The 22477-nt window shown below is 39.4% G+C and overlaps 1 protein-coding gene across 1 annotated transcript in view; it reads left to right on the forward strand.

Moving 5' to 3' along the window:
- LOC113406191 (interleukin-1 receptor accessory protein-like 1) overlaps positions 1-22477 on the forward strand; it is a 544469-nt gene that overhangs the window by 266053 nt on the left and 255939 nt on the right. The window contains exon 5 of the mRNA XM_026649368.1: positions 20237-20311. Coding sequence (XP_026505153.1) covers positions 20237-20311 — 75 coding nt within the window. The remainder of the gene's footprint in view (positions 1-20236; positions 20312-22477) is intronic.

Raw genomic sequence — 22477 nt, forward strand, 5'->3', positions numbered from 1 at the left:
GTGGAGTGTGCTTTTGGCCGTCTCAAGGGGAGATGGAGAAGCTTACTGACTCGCTGTGATCTCAGCGAAACCAATATCCCCATTGTTATTGCAGCTTGCTGTGTGCTCCACAATCTCTGTGAGAGCAAGGGGGAGACCTTTATGGCGGGGTGGGAGGTTGAGGCAAATACCCTGGCTTCAGATTACGCCCAGCCAGACAGCCGGGTGATTAGAAGATCCCAGCGGGACGCGCTGTGCATCCGGGAGGCTTTGAAAGCTAGGTTCCTGACTGAGCAGGGTAACCAGTGACTGTTAAGTTTGTGGACACAGAAGCTGAACCTGCCCCCGTTTCTTTACCCAGTTTATGTTGACTATCCTCTCCAGCTACATACCCCCTTCACCCCCTTCCCAAAAAATAAAATCTGTTCTGTTTTGTTAATGAACACCGTTGTCTTTATTACTGTTTTCACGGGAATGTTTTAAACCGGGGACGCAGACTGTGGCGGGGGGCTGGTTTAGTGTTCTGATGCAAATGATGCTTCTAAACTCCAGGAATGACAGGCTCCGCAGTGGTGGACTGGTTGTTTCAACGGAGCCTGCCAGCACTCCTGGGCGGGACTGCGTGTATGTGTCGGCTAGGTGACTTTCTGGCAGGGGGAGGAGGGTTACAGATCCCCTGCTGCGTGGCTCTGTGATCCATGATAAGGACCGCTGCATAAGATCAGTAACTGCCCTCCCCCGCCACAAAGTCACAGAGCAACCCCCCCACCCCACAGAACATGAAAACCACCTCCCAGACTGACCAGGGTAACTGGTGACTGCACTGTGTATGTGTCCTGATGCTGGACCTGCCCCCGCCTCCACCGCGTGGCTATAAAGCAGTCCCAATACTAACATTCCCCTCCCTAATTCAAAGCAGGGCATCATGAGCGACATCACCCTCATGAGGATCTCGGACAGCGAGAAGGAACGCATGCTTAGGGAAAGCATGCGAAAACCAGGGCCGTATGCTGCCATGCTCTGCCGTGCGATGATCCCAGAATACTTGATTGTGTCGTGGCGGGGAAACGTCTCGTACCATGGGGGACCAAATAAGATCGCCCTACCCAGGAACCTGATGAACAGGCTGGAAAGGTACCTCCATGAGACCTACGAAGAGTTCTCCCATGAGGATTTCGCGTCAATCCCCGGCCATATAGACCATATTTTGGTGTAGCTGCACTGGCAGGAAGTAAAGAGTGGAGCGTCTTTGGCTGGAGAATCATGAAAAACCGGACATTGTTTGATTTTTTTTAAATAGTTGGGACTAAATAGTTAAGCGCCTAAGGCAAAGAAATCATGAAAAACCCACTGTTAATATTGTAAATATTCCAGTTCTGTTGTACATAAAAGTTTAGATGTTTAAATAAGTTCATGAAAAACACATTGTTAATATTATAAATATTCCAGTTCTGTTAAAAATAAATGTTTAGATGTTTAAAGCACTTACTGCTTGATCCTTCCCCTGATTCTGTGTCCGGGCTAACGGCTGGGGACGGTTGGTAGGGGATCTCGGTAAGGGTGATGAAGAGCTCCTGGCTGTCGGGGAAATCAGCAGTGCCAGTGCTGACGACTGCCTCGTCCTCCTCATCTCCTTCTTCATCTTCCCCGTCCGCTAACATGTCCGACGAGGAACCGGCCGCGGACAATATCCCATCCTCAGAGTCCACGGTCAGTGGTGGGGTAGTGGTGGCGGCCGCACTTAGGATGGAATGCAGTGCCTCGTAGAAACGTGATGTGTGGGGCTTGGATCCGGAGCGTCCGTTTGACTCTTTGGTTTTTTGGTAGCCTTGTCTCAGCTCCTTGATTTTCACGCGGCACTGCGTTGCATCCCGGCTGTATCCTCTCTCTGCCATGGCTTCTGAGATATTCTCGTAGATCTTAGCATTCCTTCTTTTGGAGCGCAGCTCTGAAAGCACGGACTCATCACCCCACACAGCGATGAGATCCAAGACTTCACGATCAGTCCATGCTGGGGCCCTCTTTCTATTAGATTGCACGGCCATCTCTGCTGGAGAGCTCTGCATCGTTGCCAGTGCTGCTGAGCTCGCCACGATGTCCAAACAGGAAATGAGATTCAAACTGCCCAGACAGGAAAGGGAATTCAAATTTTCCCGGGGCTTTTCCTGTGTGGCTGGTCAGAGCATCCGAGCTCGGACTGCTGTCCAGAGCGTCAACAGAGTGGTGCACTGTGGGATAGCTCCCGGAGCTATTAGCGTTGATTTCCATCCACACCTAGCCTAATTCGATATGGCCATTTCGAATTTAGCGCTACTCCTCTCGTTGGGGAGGAGTACAGAAGTCGAATTTAAGAGAGCTCTATGTCGAACTAAATAGCTTCGTGGTGTGGATGGGTGCAGGGTTAATTCGATGTAACGGCGCTAAATTCGACATAAAAGCCTAGTGTAGACCAGGCCTTAGATGTTTTTGAAAATGTTACCCTACATGCCTAAATCATTTTTGAAAATTGAACCTAGTTTCCAAGATAACTTAGATGATTTTGAAAATTTTACCCATAATTACTAAGATTGGAGTCTGGCCCAAAAATTGGTCCAGCACACAATTTTCCAAGATGTTCTACAGAATCTTTTGGTCTTGAATACAGCTGACTGAAAATTGGTATTCCATCCAGTGAAAATTTTTGATATTTTGACTTTTGCTTTTGTCCTGAATCAGTACAAACTATTCTAAACTCTCTCTCTTGTATGGGTGTGTGTGTGTGTGTGTGTGTGTGTGTGTGTGTGAGGAGGTGTAATGGAAAGTTACAAAAAATAAATTTGGAAATGTTGAACATTTTATTTTCATATATTTGATCTAAATGAAATATTTATATATTCCTGTTGCACAACTTTTCATTTTGTTTGTTAAACTAAATCAAAATGTTTTATTTCAGCTTGGTTTGACATTGAACTACATCTGCCTGACCTGTCCTGTTGCCCCATCTGAGTTATAGTTCAGATGCCTCGTGCCCCATTTCTCTTTTATAGCCCAGCTTCCTAGCCAGACATCTCTCATTATGCACGATGGCCATGGGACTCTCATGATGTATCAGGGTGGTTCAGCCAGAGGGAAGATCACGGTGCATCATTGGAGATGGAGTCTAGTCAGGGACCCAAGCCCATAAAGAAGAGTAAGGTACTCAAACTACAACACCCATGAGGCACCACTGATGCTTCAGTGGACATAGATTAATATCAAGCTGACCTGAAACAAAAGGTTTCCATCCAGCTCAACAAACAAAACATTTTTATGTTGAGAAAATTGAATTTTCCCATGGAAAATTTTGATTTTTACAGAAACTGAATTTCCATAAAAAAAAGTGCAAAATTCCTGACCTAATTGTTATGAGAGATCTGTAAGATGGCATTTCCATTAGGACAATGTCCCCTAATTTAATGTGGAGATAATGGACCTGCAAATACTTAGAGGGAATAAACCTACCTAATCCACTTCTTGCAGCACCGAGATTTTCTTTGAAAGTCTCCCATTTGTGTACTGATCAGGTCAAACTCTACTGAGGTAGAGAGTTATGATGGGATCCCACCGTCAGATGTTATGGCTGCCAAATTGAAACACACACACACACACACACACACTCACTCACTCACTCACTCTTTCCTTGTTTCACAAAATAAAACTTGCCTTTAAAATTATGTATATACTATGAAGAATGGAGTCAGAAAATTGCCCCTAACAAAACTTTAATTGGTTGGGATGAAATGTGATTTAGCTCCTGAATGCAGAACCAAAAAGAGAAACAATGCAGTTTATTCTTTAGTTTTCTACCAGATGTTGGTTTTTTTTATCAATTTGTGTTTACTCTGAAGTAGGTTTTTTTTTAATTGTAATCTAGGTCCATTTTAAACAGGATTATTTTCAATAGAAATTTCAGTGTTTATGGCTTGGCCTTTTGGTTTTTTTATCATATAAATGTACTGTTTTGTTTATAAATACAAGAGGTTTCCTGTGCAATTGGGAATAAATTTACAGTTGTGTAACCACCAGTTCTGGTAGCATTTTTGCAGAACAAATACTTACAATGTCTGATCTCAGTTTGTTGCCAAGTAACACACTGGATACGCACTAATATCAGAAGTAATATAACAGCATTCACCATATTAATTTGATGTGTATAGCAAGTTCAGGGGTGCCAGGTCCTATTGCTCCTAGGCACATTTTTCCTTTTGGGGATTATTATTTCTTGGTAATTGCTTTTAAAGCAATGCAATATGATAGACTTTGATGCCATAGAACCAGGTAAAAATAGAAAAGTTCTATGGGGACTGAAGAGAAACTATTACCAAGGTAATAGGTTTCAGAGTGGTAGCCGGGTTAGTCTGTATCAGCAAAAAGAATGAGGAGTACTTGTGGTACCTTAGAGACTAACAAATTTATTTGAGCATAAGCTTTCATGGGCTAAAACCCACTTCATCGGATGCATGCAGTGGAAAATACAGTAGGAAGATATATATACACAAAGGACATGAAAAAATGGGTGTTGCCATACTAACGTTAACGAGAGTAATCAGTTAAGGTGGGCTATAATCAGCAAGAGAAAAAAAACTTTTATAGTGATAATCAGGATGGCCCATTTCCAACAGTTGACAAGAAGGTGTGAGTAACAGTAGGGGGAAAATTAGCATGGGGAAATAGTTTTTACTTTGTGTAATGACCCATCCACTCCCAGTCTTTATTCAAGCCTAATTTAATGGTGTCCAGTTTGCAAATTAATTCCAATTCTGCAGTTTCTCGTTGGAGTCTGTTTTTGAAGGTTTTTTTGTTGTTGGAGTATTGCAACTTTGAGCTCTGTAATTGAGTGACCAGGGAGGTTGAAGTGTTCTCTGACTCATTTTGAATGTTATAATTCTTGATGTCTGATTTGTGTCCATTTATTCTTTTGCGTAGAGACTGTCCGGTTTGGCCAATGTACATGGCAGAGGGGCATTGCTGGCACATGATGGCATATATCACATTGGTAGATGTGCAGGTGAACGAGCTTCTGATAGTGTGGCTGATGTGATTAGGTTCTATGATGGTGTCCCCTGAATAGATATGCGGACAGAGTTGGCAACGGGCTTTGTTGCAAGGATAGATTCCTGGGTTAGTGTTTTTGTTGTGTGGTGTGTGGTTGCTGGTTTCAGGTTTCGGGGCTGTCTGTAAGCGAGGACTGGCCTATCTCCCAAGATCAGTGAGAGTGAGGAATCATCCTTCAGGATAGGTTGTAGATCCTTGATGATGCGCTGGAGACGTTTTAGTTGGGGGCTGAAGGTGACGGCTAGTGGCGTTCTGTTACTTTCTTTGTTGGGCCTGTCCTGTAGTAGGTGACTTCTCGGTACTCTTCTGGCTCTGTCAATCTGTTTCTTCACTTCAGCAGGTGGGTATTGTAAGAATGCTTGATCGAGATCTTGTAGGTGTTTGTCTCTGTCTGAGGGGTTGGAGCAAATGCGGTTGTATCTTAGAGCTTGGCTGTAGAAAATGGATCGTGTGGTGTGGTGTGGTCTGGATGAAAGCTGGAGGCATGTAGGTAAGTATAGCGGTCAGTAGGTTTCCGGTATAGGGTGATGTTTATGTGACCATCGCTTATTAGTGAAACCCAAGAACAGGATGATAGGAAAAGGAAAGACGAAAGACTAGAGAACATACTGCTAATGGAAGAAGTGAAACTGAACAAGAGAGCTCAGATACCTGTATAATTACCTGAAGATTATGCAGAAAGGACTGCTTGGGAGTCATCAAAAATGGATAGTTGAATAGTCATTATTTTAATGTTGCAAAGAAAATAGTATGAAGTTTTGTTTAATTAGGGAGAGCTTAACTCTGTGATAACTGTGTTCAGTATTTTAAAAATAGAGAAAATTTAAAGAATAATATGGAAGTACTGGGTGGACAAAGCAGTCCCAGGGATGGTAAATACAGAATATATGATGATGCAGAACTTGTTGCCAGGGAATGTTGTGAAGGCCAAAAGTATAACTGAATTAAAAAAAGAATTAGATAAGTTCATGAAGGATAGGTCCCTCAATGGCTGTTAGCCAAGATGGTCAGGGACTCAAACCCTGCTCTGGGTGTTCCTAAACCTCTGCCAGAAAATGAGACTGGATGACAGGGGTGGATCACTTGATAATTGCCCTCCCTCAGCCCGCGCCGCTTCCTGCAGCCCCCATTGGCCTGGAGCGGTGAACCGTGGCCAATGGGAGCCGCGATCGGCCGAACCTACAGATGCAGCAGGTAAACAAACCAGTCCGGCCCACCAGGGGGCTTACCCTGGCATTCCATGTGCCAAAGGTTGCCGATCCCTGTGCTAGGTGGATTATTGGTCTGGCCCAGTATGGCCATTCCTATGTTCTGATGTTCATGACATAATAAATGGACACAAGAGAAGACAAAAAAAAGTCTACAGTTATTTACTGAAAATATATGTGCATAAAAAGTGGCCAAAGTAGAGCTCTTGGGCCACATACAATCCTTCAGAACTCCTTTATATGGGCTGGCAGAGTTACACAATACCACAAAATAAATTTTCTTCCTTTCCCCTTTGTGCAACAGTCATGCTATAGCAAAGAAAATTGAACAATCATTTTTTCCTTCCATTTGCACCTGTTGTTCCTACACAGTGATAAAGACTGAGATAGGCAGTAGACTCAGTTAAAAAGCAGAAATAGCCAAGAGTTTCATTCCCAAACAATGTGGATAAGAACTTACAACAGACAGATAAGCAAAGTGGCCACTCAGTAGTTGGACCAGAAAGAACAGCCATCATCAGCATGCTGGTCTTGCACTTTGTGTAGTCACATACACCCGTACAAAGTAGTAAGAGAATGGTAGCATTTTATGACCCTTTATACTCTGCGAAGACGTACATGAATATATAAGGTATAATGCATTTTTAATTGACATGTGAATCGCATGCTCATACTTAGAAAATGCTTGATGGGACAAGATCTAGTAGAGAGATGCCACAACACAATTATGTCATTATATCAGGCAAAAAGTCCAAACAGCACGAGAAACAAGGGATGGTGACACTGGCTCTAATCCTGTGTACTTTGAATGTTGTTCTTAGGGCATACCCTGCAATCCTTACCCAGAACAAACTCCCACGGAAGTGAGTAGGAGTTTTCCAAACATAAGAACAGCAGAATTGGGCCCTAAAGTTACCTCCTCCACAGTAACTGGAATGCCCAGGATGTATTAGGCAAGGCAGTACCATAATTTCACCTGATATGGTTGAATATCACTAGACAGATGTTCTCCTAAACAAAGAACTTCAGGATATATTGTTGCCTTCCCTTCCTCAATTAAGATGTGGGGTTTCTTTGTTTTGTTTTGTGTCTTGTTTTGGGTTTTTTGCATTGCTTTCTTGTCTTTCCATTCTTTTATTGTTCCATATATCCACTAGCAGTGCCACAGTCCAACTTTGGTCAATTCTTGAGTCACACTTTTAGAAACCAGCTAGGGAAGATGTAAAAAAGTACCTATAATTTATATTGTGCCATGTTTGTGCACAGGAATTTCAGTGCATATCCATCCCTCAGACATCATGAAAATTGTATGAGATAGAAGAAGACAAGTGAGAGCTAGAAAGAGCCTTTTCAGCAGCCAGCCCAGGGCTGACTCCCTTCTATGAGCTGAGGTTGAGCCTCAGGGCATAACCTCCACAAAACAACATTTCCTTTTTTTCCTTTGTATTTAAACCACTACTTCCATCGTTACTGTTATGTGTGAGAGAAGAATGAAAATAGAAAGATAGGAAAAAAGTATTACGAGTGCTTTGCAAGAGAAGGAGAGACAATTCAAGTCCATGTAAAAGCCACTTATAAGGTTTAGATAAGGTTGCAAGTCTCACTACCTTTTGAGGATCTGGATCTTATATGCACATAAGAACGGCCATACTGGGTCAGACCGAAGGTCCATCTAGCCCAGTATCCTGTCTTCCGACAGTGGCCATTACCAGGTGCTTCAAAGAGAATGAACAGAACAGGTAGTCATCAAGTGATCTCTCTCCTGGCATCCATTCCTAGCTTCTAAACAGAGGCTAGGGACACCATCCCTGCCCATCCTGGCTAATAGCCATTGATAGACCTATCCTCCATGAATTTACCTAGTTCTTTTTTTGAACTTTCTTATAGTCTTCACAACATCCTCTGGCAAAGAGTTCCACAGGTTGACTGTGCATTGTGTGAAGAAATACTTCATTTTGTTTATTTTAAACCTGCTGCCTATTAATTTCATTTGGTGACCCCTCGTTCTTGTGTTATGAGGAGTAAATAACACTTCCTTATTTACTTTCTCCACACCAGTCATGATTTCATAGACCTCTATCATATCCCCCTTTGTCGTCTCTTTTGTGCACAGTGATGAGGGTGGTAAAAACATCTGAAAGATCACTTTGGCCAGCCCACTCATTATGCCAAGTATTTATACCTGTCCAATTCTGTATCAGTGAATCCCAATTTGAATCAACATCCTTTATTCATCGCCACTTCTGAGCCAGGCCCTTTAAGTTACATTGCTATTAAACATATCATTAACTGTTTTAAACATATAGAAACTGTTAAAACATTCCTATTTAAGGAGGAATTTCTTTCTTGCTTGTTTACAACTTGCACATTGCTGTTTCTCAGTCTATCTGAGAGATTAGTCATATTCCGAGGTAGATATTGTAGTTTACTGGACTGGAGTTTTTTTTCCTTACAGCAGTGGTATTTCATCCATAGCAATGTTTTTTTTATTATTATTATTATTACAATAGTGCCACCATTTAAGCTTTATGGCACCATGTGTGTGGATGGGTGTGTGCACGCACACACATTTTAAGGAAGTGCCTGTGGCAATCTGCTATCAGTTCTCGACATTTCTCACTCAGTTAGTTAATAGGCTCTCTGATACCAGGGTAATAGGAGCAGTATAGGAACTAGAATATAATAGAATACAGCAGAACAGGAAATTCTTTAGAGCAAAAATCTTTTCTCAGAGCTACATGGCAGATTCCAATACCACCATCCTGCTGTTCCTGCTTTTGGAGTTCTTTGTATGTAGGAAAATCAAAATATTGAAGGTGAGATCAGCCATGTGGATCTCAGAGTAGAATTGTGCTCTCACTTTTGATTTTGTCCTGCAACTAAAAGTCTTTTGAGATAAAATACTTTTTCTTTTTTAAGATCTAAATGTAAATCTGTCACACGGGCAGAGTGATCCTGTCAAGATGTTGGGTTGATATTTCATTGTTCTATTTTAACTACATATGCTAGGAGTCCTATGTTTTATTTTATTTCAAGACTTTATTATAGTTTGTGATGGCAGCATTTTGATTATTTGAGCCTTTCTCTTGAGGGCCACAGAGAATTGCTGTATATGTTCAAGAAGGCTAATAGGAAAAAGAAGCAATATGTGCAGCTTCCCTGAATTCGTAGGGCTGGCTCAAATGTCATGTCAGCTTCAATTAGAGATGAGCCGATAATGAAAAACCCAACATCAGGTTGGAAATGTGCTCCTCTCCCCCAGTACCCTATCTGTCCTTGGTCATCAGGGGCCACATTTACTTAAAACTTTGTGAACCACTGTTTAGAAATATTCCTGCATCCTTGTCCTACATTTTGTATTTCTCTTTCCAGATTTTTATTGCTACAGACATTTGCATGATAACAGAATCTTTGTTTCTTAATGGTTCATCTACTCCTGCTGCTGCTTCCTTACCTTCCATTTGCAACATGAGAATTGTTATTGCAGAAGCGATTTTTGATGTCACAAAGAGAGGATTATGACTTCAGGTGGGAAAGAAGCAGCAGGAGCAGATGAACTGTTAAGAAACAATAATCCTGTTTTCACTCAAATATCTCTAGTAATTATTTTTTAAAGGAAGGAGGTGATGAGAAATATGGACATTAAAGGCAGAGACAGAATTCTTTCTAAATACATGGTGTATCAGACCTTTTTCAGAACATGTTAGCAAATCTTAAATCAGCCACAGAGATAACTAAATCACATTAGTCCCCATTACCAATCGTTTTATTGCAGCTTAACATGCCACCTCTAAGATGTCCCTGCATGCAGCTGACCTATCTGTGAAATGCTGGATTCAATAATAGAACCAGTCTTCACCAGGCAGTGTTGCAGAACATTATTAGTAGGTTGTTGGGCTCTCCATTTCAGGTTTGTTCAATTATAAATGTTGCTCTTATGCAGCCCTTGCCACTCTTATATAGCCCTTGGACCTTTGATCAGTCCCTTGCTAAAGGCTGCAAAGTTATAGTTCTTGGACCGTCAATCCAAGGGATATTGGGGGGGAGGGATAGCTCAGTGGTTTGAGCATTGGCCTGCTAAACCCAGGGTTGTGAGTTCAATCCTTGAGGGGGCCACTTAGGGATCTGGGGCAAAATCAGTACTTGGTCCTGCTAGTGAAGGCAGGGGGCTGGACTCGATGACCTTTCAAGGTCCCTTCCAGTTCTAGGAGAGAGGATATATCCATTAATTTATAAAAAAAAAATTTAATTTATAAAAAAAAATCAACCCAGCTGTTTGAAGTCTCTGATTAGCTAATCGCTCCCTGGTGGTAAGGAGCAGAGCTGAGCTGAGCTAAGCTAAGCAGAGAAGACTTGGTATTAAAAAGTCATTTGTTAGGCACACTCAAGAACTATGAACACAGGCAGTTAACATGGGAGTTTGGAAAGCGAGCTTTAGAGGCTTTCCTTCTAAGTTCAGCACTAAGTTTGATATCAAGATGGACAGCAATGGAACAGTGGTGGTGGTGACCTGCATCAGATGTGACATGTTCTCTTTCCTGCCTGAAGACAGAAGGGACTTCCTGTACATGAAATGTACATTAGTGCCTGTGCTGGAGGAAAAAGATTCTTGGATTGGATGGGCAAGCTGATACACAACTAAGAATCAGAAATTAAGGAGTTCCTAGACAACCAAGTTCAGGAAACACCAGTACCCCACGTTCAAGGAAGAATGGAGCTGGCCACAAAGAAATGGGAGAGAGAGGAAGTCAGAGAGAAGGTGATTCCTAACCACTAGGGGCAGGAGGTCACAGTGGCATTCTACATGATTGGAGATAGTTGAGGAGATACTGTAGTCACCAGCGACAAGAGAATCACCAGGAATTCCATACCACTAGAAGTTTCAAATTGATACCAGGTCCTCAGTGTAGAAACTATGGAAGATACCTCTCAAGATCCAGCAGATCTAAGGGAAGAGAGAGATTTATAGGACACACACGTGGATGGCAGCTTGGATCAACCTGTAAGAAAATCAAGCTTACCCACAAAGAGTTCTCCAGCTGTCCAAGGTAGACAGATGATCCTTGTTGGAGATTCAATATTCAGAAGAATTGAAAGAACATTCTGAAAGGGACAGGAGGATAACAGGATAGTGTGTTTCCTTCCCAGAGCCAGAATACAAGATGCCACTCTAAGCCTGGATAGGCTTCTGAAGTCTATGGGCGAAGATCCATTGGTGACAGTTCGTATCAGCATTATTGACAGGATATCAGATGACTTCACGGAGCTCAGAAGCATACTGAAGAATAATAATATCCAAACAATTTTCTCTGAGATTCTTCCTATCCCACAAGCAAAGGAAGACAGAAGGCAGAAGATTCTGGAAGTGATTCGATTAGGTACATGGTGTAGGATGCAGGGCTTTTGTTTTGTGTAACTTTGGTCCCTTGCTACTGAGGTGGATGCCATTGACACTATAGAAGATGGACCAATCTTTTTGGGGACAGGCTGGCTAGAGTAGTTTGGAGGGGGTTAAAATAATAGCAAAAGGAAAGGGTTAAAAGAAGGAAGATATGAGCACTCAGCACAAAATCAAGATGTTGAAGAACAAAACAAAAAAAAACAAAGGAGAAGAAGAGAAGAAATTTTTGAATTTCCTATACACTAATGTTAGAAGCCTGGGTAACAAACAAGAGGAATAGGAATTGGAATTGCTCATTTATGAACATAAATTTGATCTAGTTGCTATAACTGAAACTGGTGGTATGTTTCAGACAATTGGAATATTTAAAATCAATTATAATAACCTAATTAGGAAGGAATGAGTGGGCAAAAGATGGGGAGTGGCACTCTGTCAAAAATGGTATTACTTGTTTCTGAGTCATGGATAACCTTGAAGAATATGATCTTGATTGTTTATAGATCCATGCCCTAACAGATAAAGCACAGGATGGGGTACTAGTTGCTGTCTGCTACAGACCACCAAATTGCACTAGGGAAAAGGATGTCCACATACTTATGCACCTATCTACAATGTGTAGGGAAAAAGAAAACATCTGTGATCATGGGGGACTTCAATTTGAGAAACACATGCTGAAGTTCTCATGCTGTCAGTACTAAAACATCCTTCAAATTTCTAAACAGTTTCCTAACTCAAAAAGTGTTTCATCTAATTCTATATTAGACTTTGTCTGGACAGATGAAGATGAACTGATCATAGAACTTAAAACTAAAGTTAATTTAGGAACAAGTGATCATAACTTTTGATCACATTTACAATGTACAAACAGAACAAAGGCTAGACCAGTTCACAATGCTGAAAACAGTTATGAGCCAAATCAGCTGGGAGAAGAATTAAATCAGAAAAATGTGAATATTTAGGATGTGAATGTGAATCATTTAGGAACACTAGATGCCCCAAAAGCCAGAATCACACAATTGAGGAAGAAGGCTATGCTGGTTAAAAAAAAAAAAAAAAAAAAAGGTTTAGAGGAAAAGTAAAGGCAGCTGTATAAAATAATATATATAAGAAAGGGAAAGTTGATAGGACTGAATATAAATCAGAAAATAAAAATTGTAGAAAATTGATAAGGGAAGCCAAGCGATACTAGTAGAAATCTATGGCTGGCAGAGTTGCAGATGATAAGGCGTTTTTAAAATATATTTTAACAAAAATAATCCTGGCCACGGTATTAGTTCTTTGCCAGATGGAAATGATAGAATAATCAATAATAATGCAGAAAAGGAAGAAGTGTTCAATATTCTTTTCTGTTCTGTATTTGGGAGAAAAAAGATGATGCAGCCTTATCCTATGGTGGTGATAATACTCTTTGCATTCCACTAGTATCTGTGGAGGATGCTAAACAGAAGTTACTAAAGACAGACTTCTTTAAAATCAGCAGGTCCAGATAACCTGTATCCAAATGCTTTAAAAGAGCTGATTGAGATGCTCATTGGACCACTAATGCTGATTTTCAATAGGTCTTACAGCCCTGGGGACATTCCAGAAAACTGGAAGAAAGCTATTGTGTCATTTTTTAAAAAAGGGTAAATGGGGTGATGTGGATAATTATAGGTCTGTCAGCCTGACCTTGATCTCAGGCAGGATAATGGAGTGTCTGATATGGGACTTGATTAATAATGAATGAAAGGACAGCAATGTAATTAATGCAATTCAACATGCATTTCTGGAAAATAGATACTGTTAACCTCATTTGATGTCTTTTTTGATATTACAAGTTTGGATGACAAAGGTAATAGTGTTAACTTAATATACTTAGACTTGTGTATGGCATTTGACTTGGTACTGCACGCCATTTTGTTTAAGAAACTAGAGTGATATATAATTAATATGGTGCACATTAAATAGATTAAAAACTGGCTAACTGGTAGGTCTCAAAAAGTAACTGTAAACCGGGAATAGCCATTGAATGGTCTGTTTGCAGTGGGTTCCTGCAGGGATTGGTTCTTGGCCCTATGCTATTTAATATCTTTATTAATGACCTGGAAGAAAACATAAAATCATCACTGATAAAGTTCGCAGATGACACAAAAATTGGGGAAGTGGGAAATAATGAAGAGGACTGATTCAGTGGGCTCTGGGTCTCATGGTAAACTGGGTGCAAGCAAACAATATGTGTTTAATATGGCTAAAGATAAATTATATATCTGGGAACAAAGAATGTAGGTCATATTTACAGGATGGGGGACTGTATCTAGGGAAGCAGGGACTTTGAAAGGAAGGGGAGATGTAGCTGAACATGAGCTCTCAGTGTGATTCTGTGGCCAAAAGAGCTAATGCAATCCTGGGATACATCAACAGAGGAATCTTGAGTAGGAGTAGAGTTGTTATTTTACCTCTATTTTACATGTACGACCGCTGCTGGAACACTGTGTCCAGTTCTAGTGCCCACATTTCAAGAAGGATGTTGAAAATTAAGAGAGGGTTCACGGGGATGATTAAAGGATTAGAAAACATGTCTTATAGTGATAGAGTCAAGAAGCTCAATCTATTTAGTTTAACAAAGAGAAAGTTAACGGGTGACTCCATTACAGTCTATAATTACCTACAGGGAAAACAAATATTTAATAATAGGCTCTTCAGTCTAGCAGAGAAAGGTATAGCATGATCCAATAGATGGAAGTTGAAGCTAGACAAATTCAGACTTGGAAGTACGGTGCAAATTTTTAATGGTGAGAGTAATTAACTATTGGAACAATTTACCAAGTTATGGTGGAGTGTCCATCAGAGACAATTTTAAAATCAGGATTGGATGTTTTCCTAAAAGATATGCTCTCAGAATTATTTTGGGGAAGTTCAGTGGCCTATGCTATTCAAGATGTCTGCCTAAATGATCACAGTGGTCCCTTCCAACCTTAGAATCTATGAATCTACATGAAAACCAATCCAGTTGTAACTGAGAAAGGGAATCCAAATTAAGATTTGGTCTCAAGCAATGATTAAATATTTTCTTTTTCTGAAGGATATAAGAAAACAGACACAGTAAGCCAAAGTCTGTTCTGTTATATCGGTGTTTCCCTTTGATTTAGGGGGGTTGTGCATTTATAACCGAAAGGAGAATTTGCATTGCATTGCATGATTTAAACTTAGTTTCTATCCTGCAAACACACACATGCTTCATTGTACTCACATGAGTAGTCCCACTGACTTAAATAGTATTACTCAGATGAGTAGTTTTAAGCACATACCCGAGTATTTGTAGGATTGGTCCCCATGTCATTAACATTCCTGCAGTTTCCTATAATTGAGAGAAAATGTATTACTACATTACCTTTTTTACAGCAGTCAACATTATTTTGTAAATGAACATTTTGCAAGTTACTACACAGTAATATCTGAGATGTTGCTGTTTTCCCCCACCCCTCCTTCCTGTACTTACCGTAGGAATAAACTGCAATATCTTGGCTATTGTTGTGTGTAGTAACTTTTGATAAGTGATGGCTTATCAGTGGTGAGACCTGTGCATTATTCATAATATTTTACTTTAACAGGTACTTTCATACTGTGCACATTTTTGAAAGAAATGACTTTCAGATATTAACCTGTTAAAGTTTCATTTCTTTCTCTTACTTTTCTTTACCATGCTTGCTACTTATGAAAGGTATTTGTATATAACCTTTAGGATAGCAGTAAGTCCTGAGGTATTTTATACCCCCAGGACTGGTCACTTCCTAGAGCATCAGATTTGGCCTTCTCTCTGTAGCAGACACTATAATAAGGAGGAGCATCTGGATCTGGAGACTGCATCCGTTGCTTCCTCTCTACTGAACAAAACCCTCTTCTCCTATTGTGCTAGGTGTGCCTTGCCCCACTCCTTCCATGCTCCTAGATTGTTTTTCCTGTCTCGTGCCAGGAAACAGCAGAGAGCAGGCTTTACTGCCTGTTGAGCAAGAACTCCATGTTGAAAAGGCTAGCTATAAAGTAGGCAATGTGGTTGGGGAACATGAGACTCTCTGCCTGCTTGGGTAGGGCCATATCATGTGTGCTTTTGGGGCATGGAGAGAGGTAGCATGGGTTTGTTTCAAGAGAGGGGAGGACACAGAGAGGGAGGTGAGGGTTTCAAGAAGAGGGGAGATGCATTACCTTAGAATTCAAAGTGTGGGAATACTTCCCCTTAAGCTTATGGCTTCCTTCCTTCCTTCCTCCTATTCAGTCCTGCAGTGATGTCCTCATATTGTATCTGTGACACCAGAGTCATTACCCCCAAAATGGACTGTGAAATCATGAACAAAAGACAAATGAGCCTGCCTGATGTGGCAAAGTGAGAAGCTGAGCTAGGAGAAATCTTTAATTCAAACACACGATTGCAAGCTATGTGTGAATGACTACCACAGCCCTTACTGCTTAGCTGTAAGGATAATGGAGATTCTCTGTTAGTTCAGTTGATAGGGGTAGTCTGTGCTTTTGGGGAAGGAGGAATCTGAATTTGGTCCCCAAGATGTTTCAAGGGACCATGGTGTGCAGCACGTTGATAACAATTGGCAGCTGTGAAGTCCTGTTTGGCCACTGATTTTTTACCATAAAATAACAAACTTTGTAATACCAATTCAAGGCATGTAGAAAAGGGCTGTCCAAGTAAATTTCCTGGTGTATGTTCTAATTTAATTGTAATTCAAAGCATTTCTTTACGTTACAGCTACTGCTAAAGGTCATTAATTAGTGGTGTCATCGCTCTTGACTTTATCATAACTCTTGGGATATCTATTAAATATAAAGGGAGAAAAGAAAAAAATATGGTCTTATTTGTAAAACTGATACAGAAAAAATGCTTTGTGTTTTATATTTTATTAAGTTTTAGTGATATGCTGCAAAAACTTATAGCAGTTGATGGATATTGTTTGGAAGCAAACTTTATAAATTAGAAAATAAGGTGCTTAATCTGCTTAAGAAACCAGTTAAAAATATAGGTTTTGTGAGTTTCACTTGGTTTGTGAAGTTTGCATAGGAGAAAATGTTGTTTGGTTAGAGGACTGGGCATCAGGATTTATGCAAATTGTATTGTTTTGTGACATCAGGTTAATTATCTGACATCTCTGTATCAGTTTACCTGCCAGAAAATGATGTACAATAGAAATTGTTCAAATGTTTTGGCCTCATGGATAGTCTGTCCATCCAGTTAAGAATCCATCCCAAGGGCTTTTTCCCTAGGTAAACGGTAGTATTGCTGGGCTGGAGCAAGAGAGAATGTAACTTCTAAGATGCACATAGCTCCATTACAGAGCTTTTAAACTCACCAAGGATTGCAAAAATTGTTAGAGACTACCTCAGTCTTCTAACCGCTATCTTAATCCATGGGAAAATATTCCCAGAAAAGCATGTTTACCTTTTGGAACATGATTTCCAGAGAATTATGCATACTTAATGCAACTGAAATTAAGGACTGGCAGAGCACAATCTATCTTGAAAAATCTGGCTGATCACATTTTAAAATAAAGTATACAAAGTTGCTCAAATTTCACTTTCTTGCCTTTCCTGTTCTAATTTGTAGTGGTTTCCTACAGCCACCTATTGGCTGCTTTGCAGGCCAAGAATGGCTGAAAGGCAGAGTGCACCAGGCATAAACCCCCTCATATCTCCAGCATGTTCTGATGCTGGAGGCTTCAGTTTTGAGTGGTATAGGGTTCCCTAGGCCATAGGGAATTTCCATGTGGAGTAACATGAAGAGATTGGAACTTGACCCAAAATTGAGGCAGTAGAGTGCATTGCATTGTGGTTACCCCATTATATGATGAGTTTCAAACTTGACTGGCCACAAACTTTGGCTGCTGAATTTATCACCTTAAAATGGCCATACAGCAGAGTTATCATCTATGGTTTATTTGTAACAGCAATGGCCACAATTATTAAATAGAAGTTAAATAAATATTAAAACACATATATTAAAACAGCATCTTCTCTCATAACCCTAGAGCTGCTGTAAGCAAGCCTGATGGTTTAGATAAATGACACTGAACACAATGACAGGGTTTTATGAGATTAACACCCCTAATCCCTGGTTAGCTAAAAATGATCATCTATAGCTATGGATATTTACAGACAGCTGCCACCTTAGGTCCAAGGCCTCAGGGAAGTAATGTAGCACGTCATTTAAAAAAAAAGAAAAAAGAAATGGGATCTGTTGTTCTCTAACTCACATGCCTTTTGAACTCAGATTAACTCTACCAGTTACTATGGGTTTGTCTACACTTAAAGCTCTGCAGTGGTGCCGCTTCAGTGAAGAGGTCACCTATGACAACGGGAGGGCTTTTTCTGTCAATGTAGGTACTCCCTGAGAGGAAGTAGCTAGGTCAAAAGGAGAATTCTCCCATAAATCTAGCTTTGTCTACATCAGGGGTTAAGTCAATTTAACTGTGACAATCAGGGTGTACATTTTTCACACCCCTGAGCAGAGTAGTTATTGCTACACTAGGAAATTAGGTTGGTATGAGAGAACTTTGTTTTCTTTGAAGAGTATTAAAAGAGATTGAGAACAACAATGGCTCAAGAAACATTATCTGATAAATGGGCATTGAGTTGAGAGTGACCGAATGGCAAATCTACATTTAAATGACAGAGTGGACACTCTCTGAAAGATGACAGACTTATGAGTCTTTAAAGAGATGTTAAATTTGAATGACTATCTTTGCAGTTTAAATCAATATTACTAGTTAAGAAAACTCATATCCCAGAAACTTAATTCCCTTCTCCTACCACCCACTTTACCCCCCTTCCACAAGAGAGAGAGAGAGAGAGTCAAGAAATATATTCAGATTCAACAAATACAAAAGTAACTTGAATTCCAGTAAAGTGCCTAAAACCTTTTCAAACTGGGGGCTGCCTCAGAGGTCTAACCCTGTGAGTGCAAAATCCACTTGTGAAAAGTAGTACTGTTGTTGGAAGGAACAATAGTGAGCTTGTGAATCAGCTTCAGTTCTTTTGATTTTTTAAAGATAAAGACTTTGATCCAATGCCTAAACAGTGATGCCTGGGTTAGTAGTCCAGATATCCAACTGGCCTGGCTTGTGCTCCTGACAGAGAAATGGGAGGGGGAGGGAGAGAAACATTTGAGTTCAGCCTCCCTTAACTGATCCATTCTGTACTTGCTGCAGAGTTGAAATTGGTATGGTGGATTTCAGGGGACATGGATATTTCAATCAGAGAGCTCAAAAAAGCATAATGAAGGCAAAGTGGCTAAATGATTATCTAAAATACTGCTGCCATAGTTCAGCTGACAAGGTGAGCAGATTTAGTAGGATAAACACACTCATCCATGTGCGTAGTGCCAACTTGATGTGGGGGCAGGAGTGGTGTTTTTGACAACTTGGATAGAACGAAGATTATAGAGTCGTGTCAAATGTACTTCAAATCAATGACAGCCCATAATATCTATTAAAGACGCTAATACAAATTACAGTTAAAAAGTAAAGGAACATAGAATTTCTGGATGACTACAAAAGTGAAAGTAAGGCTTTTCTATGGACATATATTGCTGATATTGGGGAAAAAAATCACTTGCTATTTTTCTATTTTTAACTCATGTTTCTGTTGGTCAGAGATCAGTAAAGGCAAGACGTATTTACAATAATAATAATTAATGTGGATTCTGTCATTTAAGCTGTAGATGAAGAATTTGAATAACATGACCACCAGTTTAGCTGCATGATTTGACATTTGAGCTTTGCTCTTTCAAAAGAAAATAATGTACATGAAGATAGTATGTTAGGGATCGATCCTGCAAGTTGATAAGCACCTTTGTACCAGGTGCCAAAAACCATCAGCTCTCACTGACTTTGCTCATATAGCACCTTGGAAGAGATTTATACGAACTTACAGAATCAGACCTTACTGCATATCTTGAAAATGCCTAAATGTAAGTCTAACTGCTCTAAGGTAGTACTAGGGGAGACTAAAAATGAAAGAACACTTTTGTGGGAAATCTTGACACTTGTAAACTATTTCCATTTCACAGATTTCAAGAACTGACCCATTTTCTGACTTTGCTTAAAAGTGTCATTGATCTTTTTATTAATGTTCTAATTGAAATTTTTGTCAAAATTGTGTTGGAAATCATTATTGAACATCTTTGCTTACTGAAAATTGTGGTTTCAGTAAACAAATACGTTCTCATACACAATTTTCATTAAAATAATTATTAAACATCTATAAAATTGTCATGGATTTTTTCTGAAAAACAGAAAATTTCTATGATGTCGATAAATGTTTGTGAAAAGTTTGACAAAGATAAATATTTTTGGTCAGAAAAATTTATGACAAGTTCTAAATAGTACCTTGAGTATGAAAAATGTTATTTGTTAATTATGTATTTATTTTACAGTTAGAAAACAATGTACCCATCATAACATTTGGATGTACATTATTTAATTAAAAATGCACACAAATTAAGGGATATCTTAGCTGGCATAGTTAAAAATCAAACACTATTGTATAATATGTAATATTCAGAATAATTTTATATGTATGCTTTTTTCCCCCCCAGCACCACTAACAGATAAACCACCAAAGCTTTTGCACCCTTTGGAAAGTAAGCTGATGATTCAGGAGACCCAGCTAGGTAAGTAGCAATCATGTCATGCTGTTCAGTAAATTGTGCTGATGTCATCCTTTGTGTTAATGGTTGATGTTGATATTAAAGTTTACCCTGAAAGACATGAAAGAACATTAGTGTTTTGCCACCACTATGCCTGGGTTCAATAAAAAATGTGTTGCACAATTGCCATAAGAATATTATTATTATTTATTATTATACATTGGTTAATGAACACTTACAAAATGTGTATTACAAGATTCTCAATGTATGGACAATGTTAGTTGAGTTTGGTGTATCATCCTAATATTGATCTCTGAGTCACATCATATTAAATCATATATATGTACTTTTACTTTTACAACGTTTATCTAATATACATATTTATGATTCAGTGAGTAATTAAGATTCAGTGTAAGATTATAAGTGCAGAGTTTATTGCACTTTAATCCAAATTCCTGTGCAAGACTTCTTTTGCTTTGGGGTTTAACTATAAATCCACAATGACATTTTGTAATTATAAATACTTGTGATGCCCACAAATCAGCCAACAGACACTGAGAAGTTAATATAAAAGTGAGAAGTTAATATAAAAGTGTCCGGTTATTGTAATATACCACTATTTAAGAGGGTTTGGAAAAAACTATCTTACCCAGGACAATGTAGAGGAATTCATCAGTGGAGTGAGCATCTTTCTCCTTTTCTCAGTCTGACCAGTGTGGGTGTTGGGATGTAACATGCAGTTTCTGTGCGATGTCTAAAGGCAAACAAATTGTCGAATGGGTTGACGGATGTTCTAGCATTTCATCTATGGAAACAAATGGAATTGAGTTTGGTGGTTTAGCCTGGATAAGTAGCAGACATTTTGTTGACAAAAAAAAGCAGCACTGAATAATGTTAAGGAGATACTGTTGAGGAGAGATATCTAAAATAGGAGAAGTAGAAGTCTTGCAAATTAGGACTGAAGTTCATTGGCAGAGAGTTGTGTACTGTGCTTGTCCATGCTATGCCTGACACTAGCAGTATTTAGTGCCCCTTCATTTTAATAAATGTAAAAATGGTGAGATTGGGAATAGTTGGTTAAGGGACTTTAAGGTGTTGAAATACATGCACACGCACCCCTGCAGTTGTAATGCAATTCCTTGAAGTATTGATTTCTGGAGGCATTGCTTTCATGCATAATGTCACATAACTACCCATGAGTATATGATATTGTGGATAGTTCTTCTCTCAGTCCCATGAAAAGCCAGGGGAGTATAGTCCGAAATAACTCTGCAAAACTGCTTTCCTGACTAATGTTCCTTTCAGAAATATCATCGGGGGGAAAAATGATTTATTTATTTTTTGCTTTTTGTCACTCTCTTTGCTAAATGTACCATATTGATGAGATTAATTCAAAAAGAGTGTAATTATTAATGGCTAGCTACTGGCTTTTTGTCTCTGATTTCTAGGATTAATCATATCTTTGATTTCTCAAAGTTCTAAGAAATAGAATGAATAATTTGTGAAGTGCCTGGTTATGGAAAAGGCATTTTTCAAAAGACTAAATAGTTGCGGATGAAAGTGAAAGGATTAACTTGAAAATGTCAATTTCACATACAAATTGGAAGGACTGACCATAAATTAATCTGTGATAATGGCTTGGCTTGTCTAACCAGCCTACAGGAACTATATTAATTAATTACTTAAGTATCTATACAAAAAGCATGTGAATGCCGTAAGGGTGCAATGGTGAGATTGAAACTGTGTTGAATAACTATCTTTAAACTGAAGGTCCTTATCCTACTAAAGTTTAGCATTGTTTGACTTAAATCACATGACTAGTCTCATTGACTTCAGGGAGACGATTCACATGTTTAAAATTAAGTAAATACATTACGCATTGGCAGGATTCCGGCCTTAAAAATTCTGCCATTTATCCATTTGACTCCGGTATCACAGAGAGATTGAAACAGCTGACATTCAAGTCTGAATGTCAGAGTCTCTTCCCATGCTGAGAAACCCAGTTGAAATGAATATTGTAGAGCTACAGGCTGTCTTAGGAGAAGCCTAGATAGTGGTTGGTTTTCTTTCACTTAAAGAAAAAGATGGGTGAGATGTTTTTAGAGGCAACTGTAAAGGTTGGGGAGCAAAAACATTATTTTTTAGGCTGGCCATGTGAAAATATTCCTTCTTCCAATTTATATGAGTCAG

The sequence above is a fragment of the Terrapene carolina genome, unplaced genomic scaffold (assembly GCF_002925995.2).
Source record: "Terrapene carolina triunguis isolate 2854851 unplaced genomic scaffold, T_m_triunguis-2.0 Scaffold23, whole genome shotgun sequence".
NCBI classification, from domain to species: Eukaryota; Metazoa; Chordata; order Testudines; family Emydidae; genus Terrapene; species Terrapene triunguis.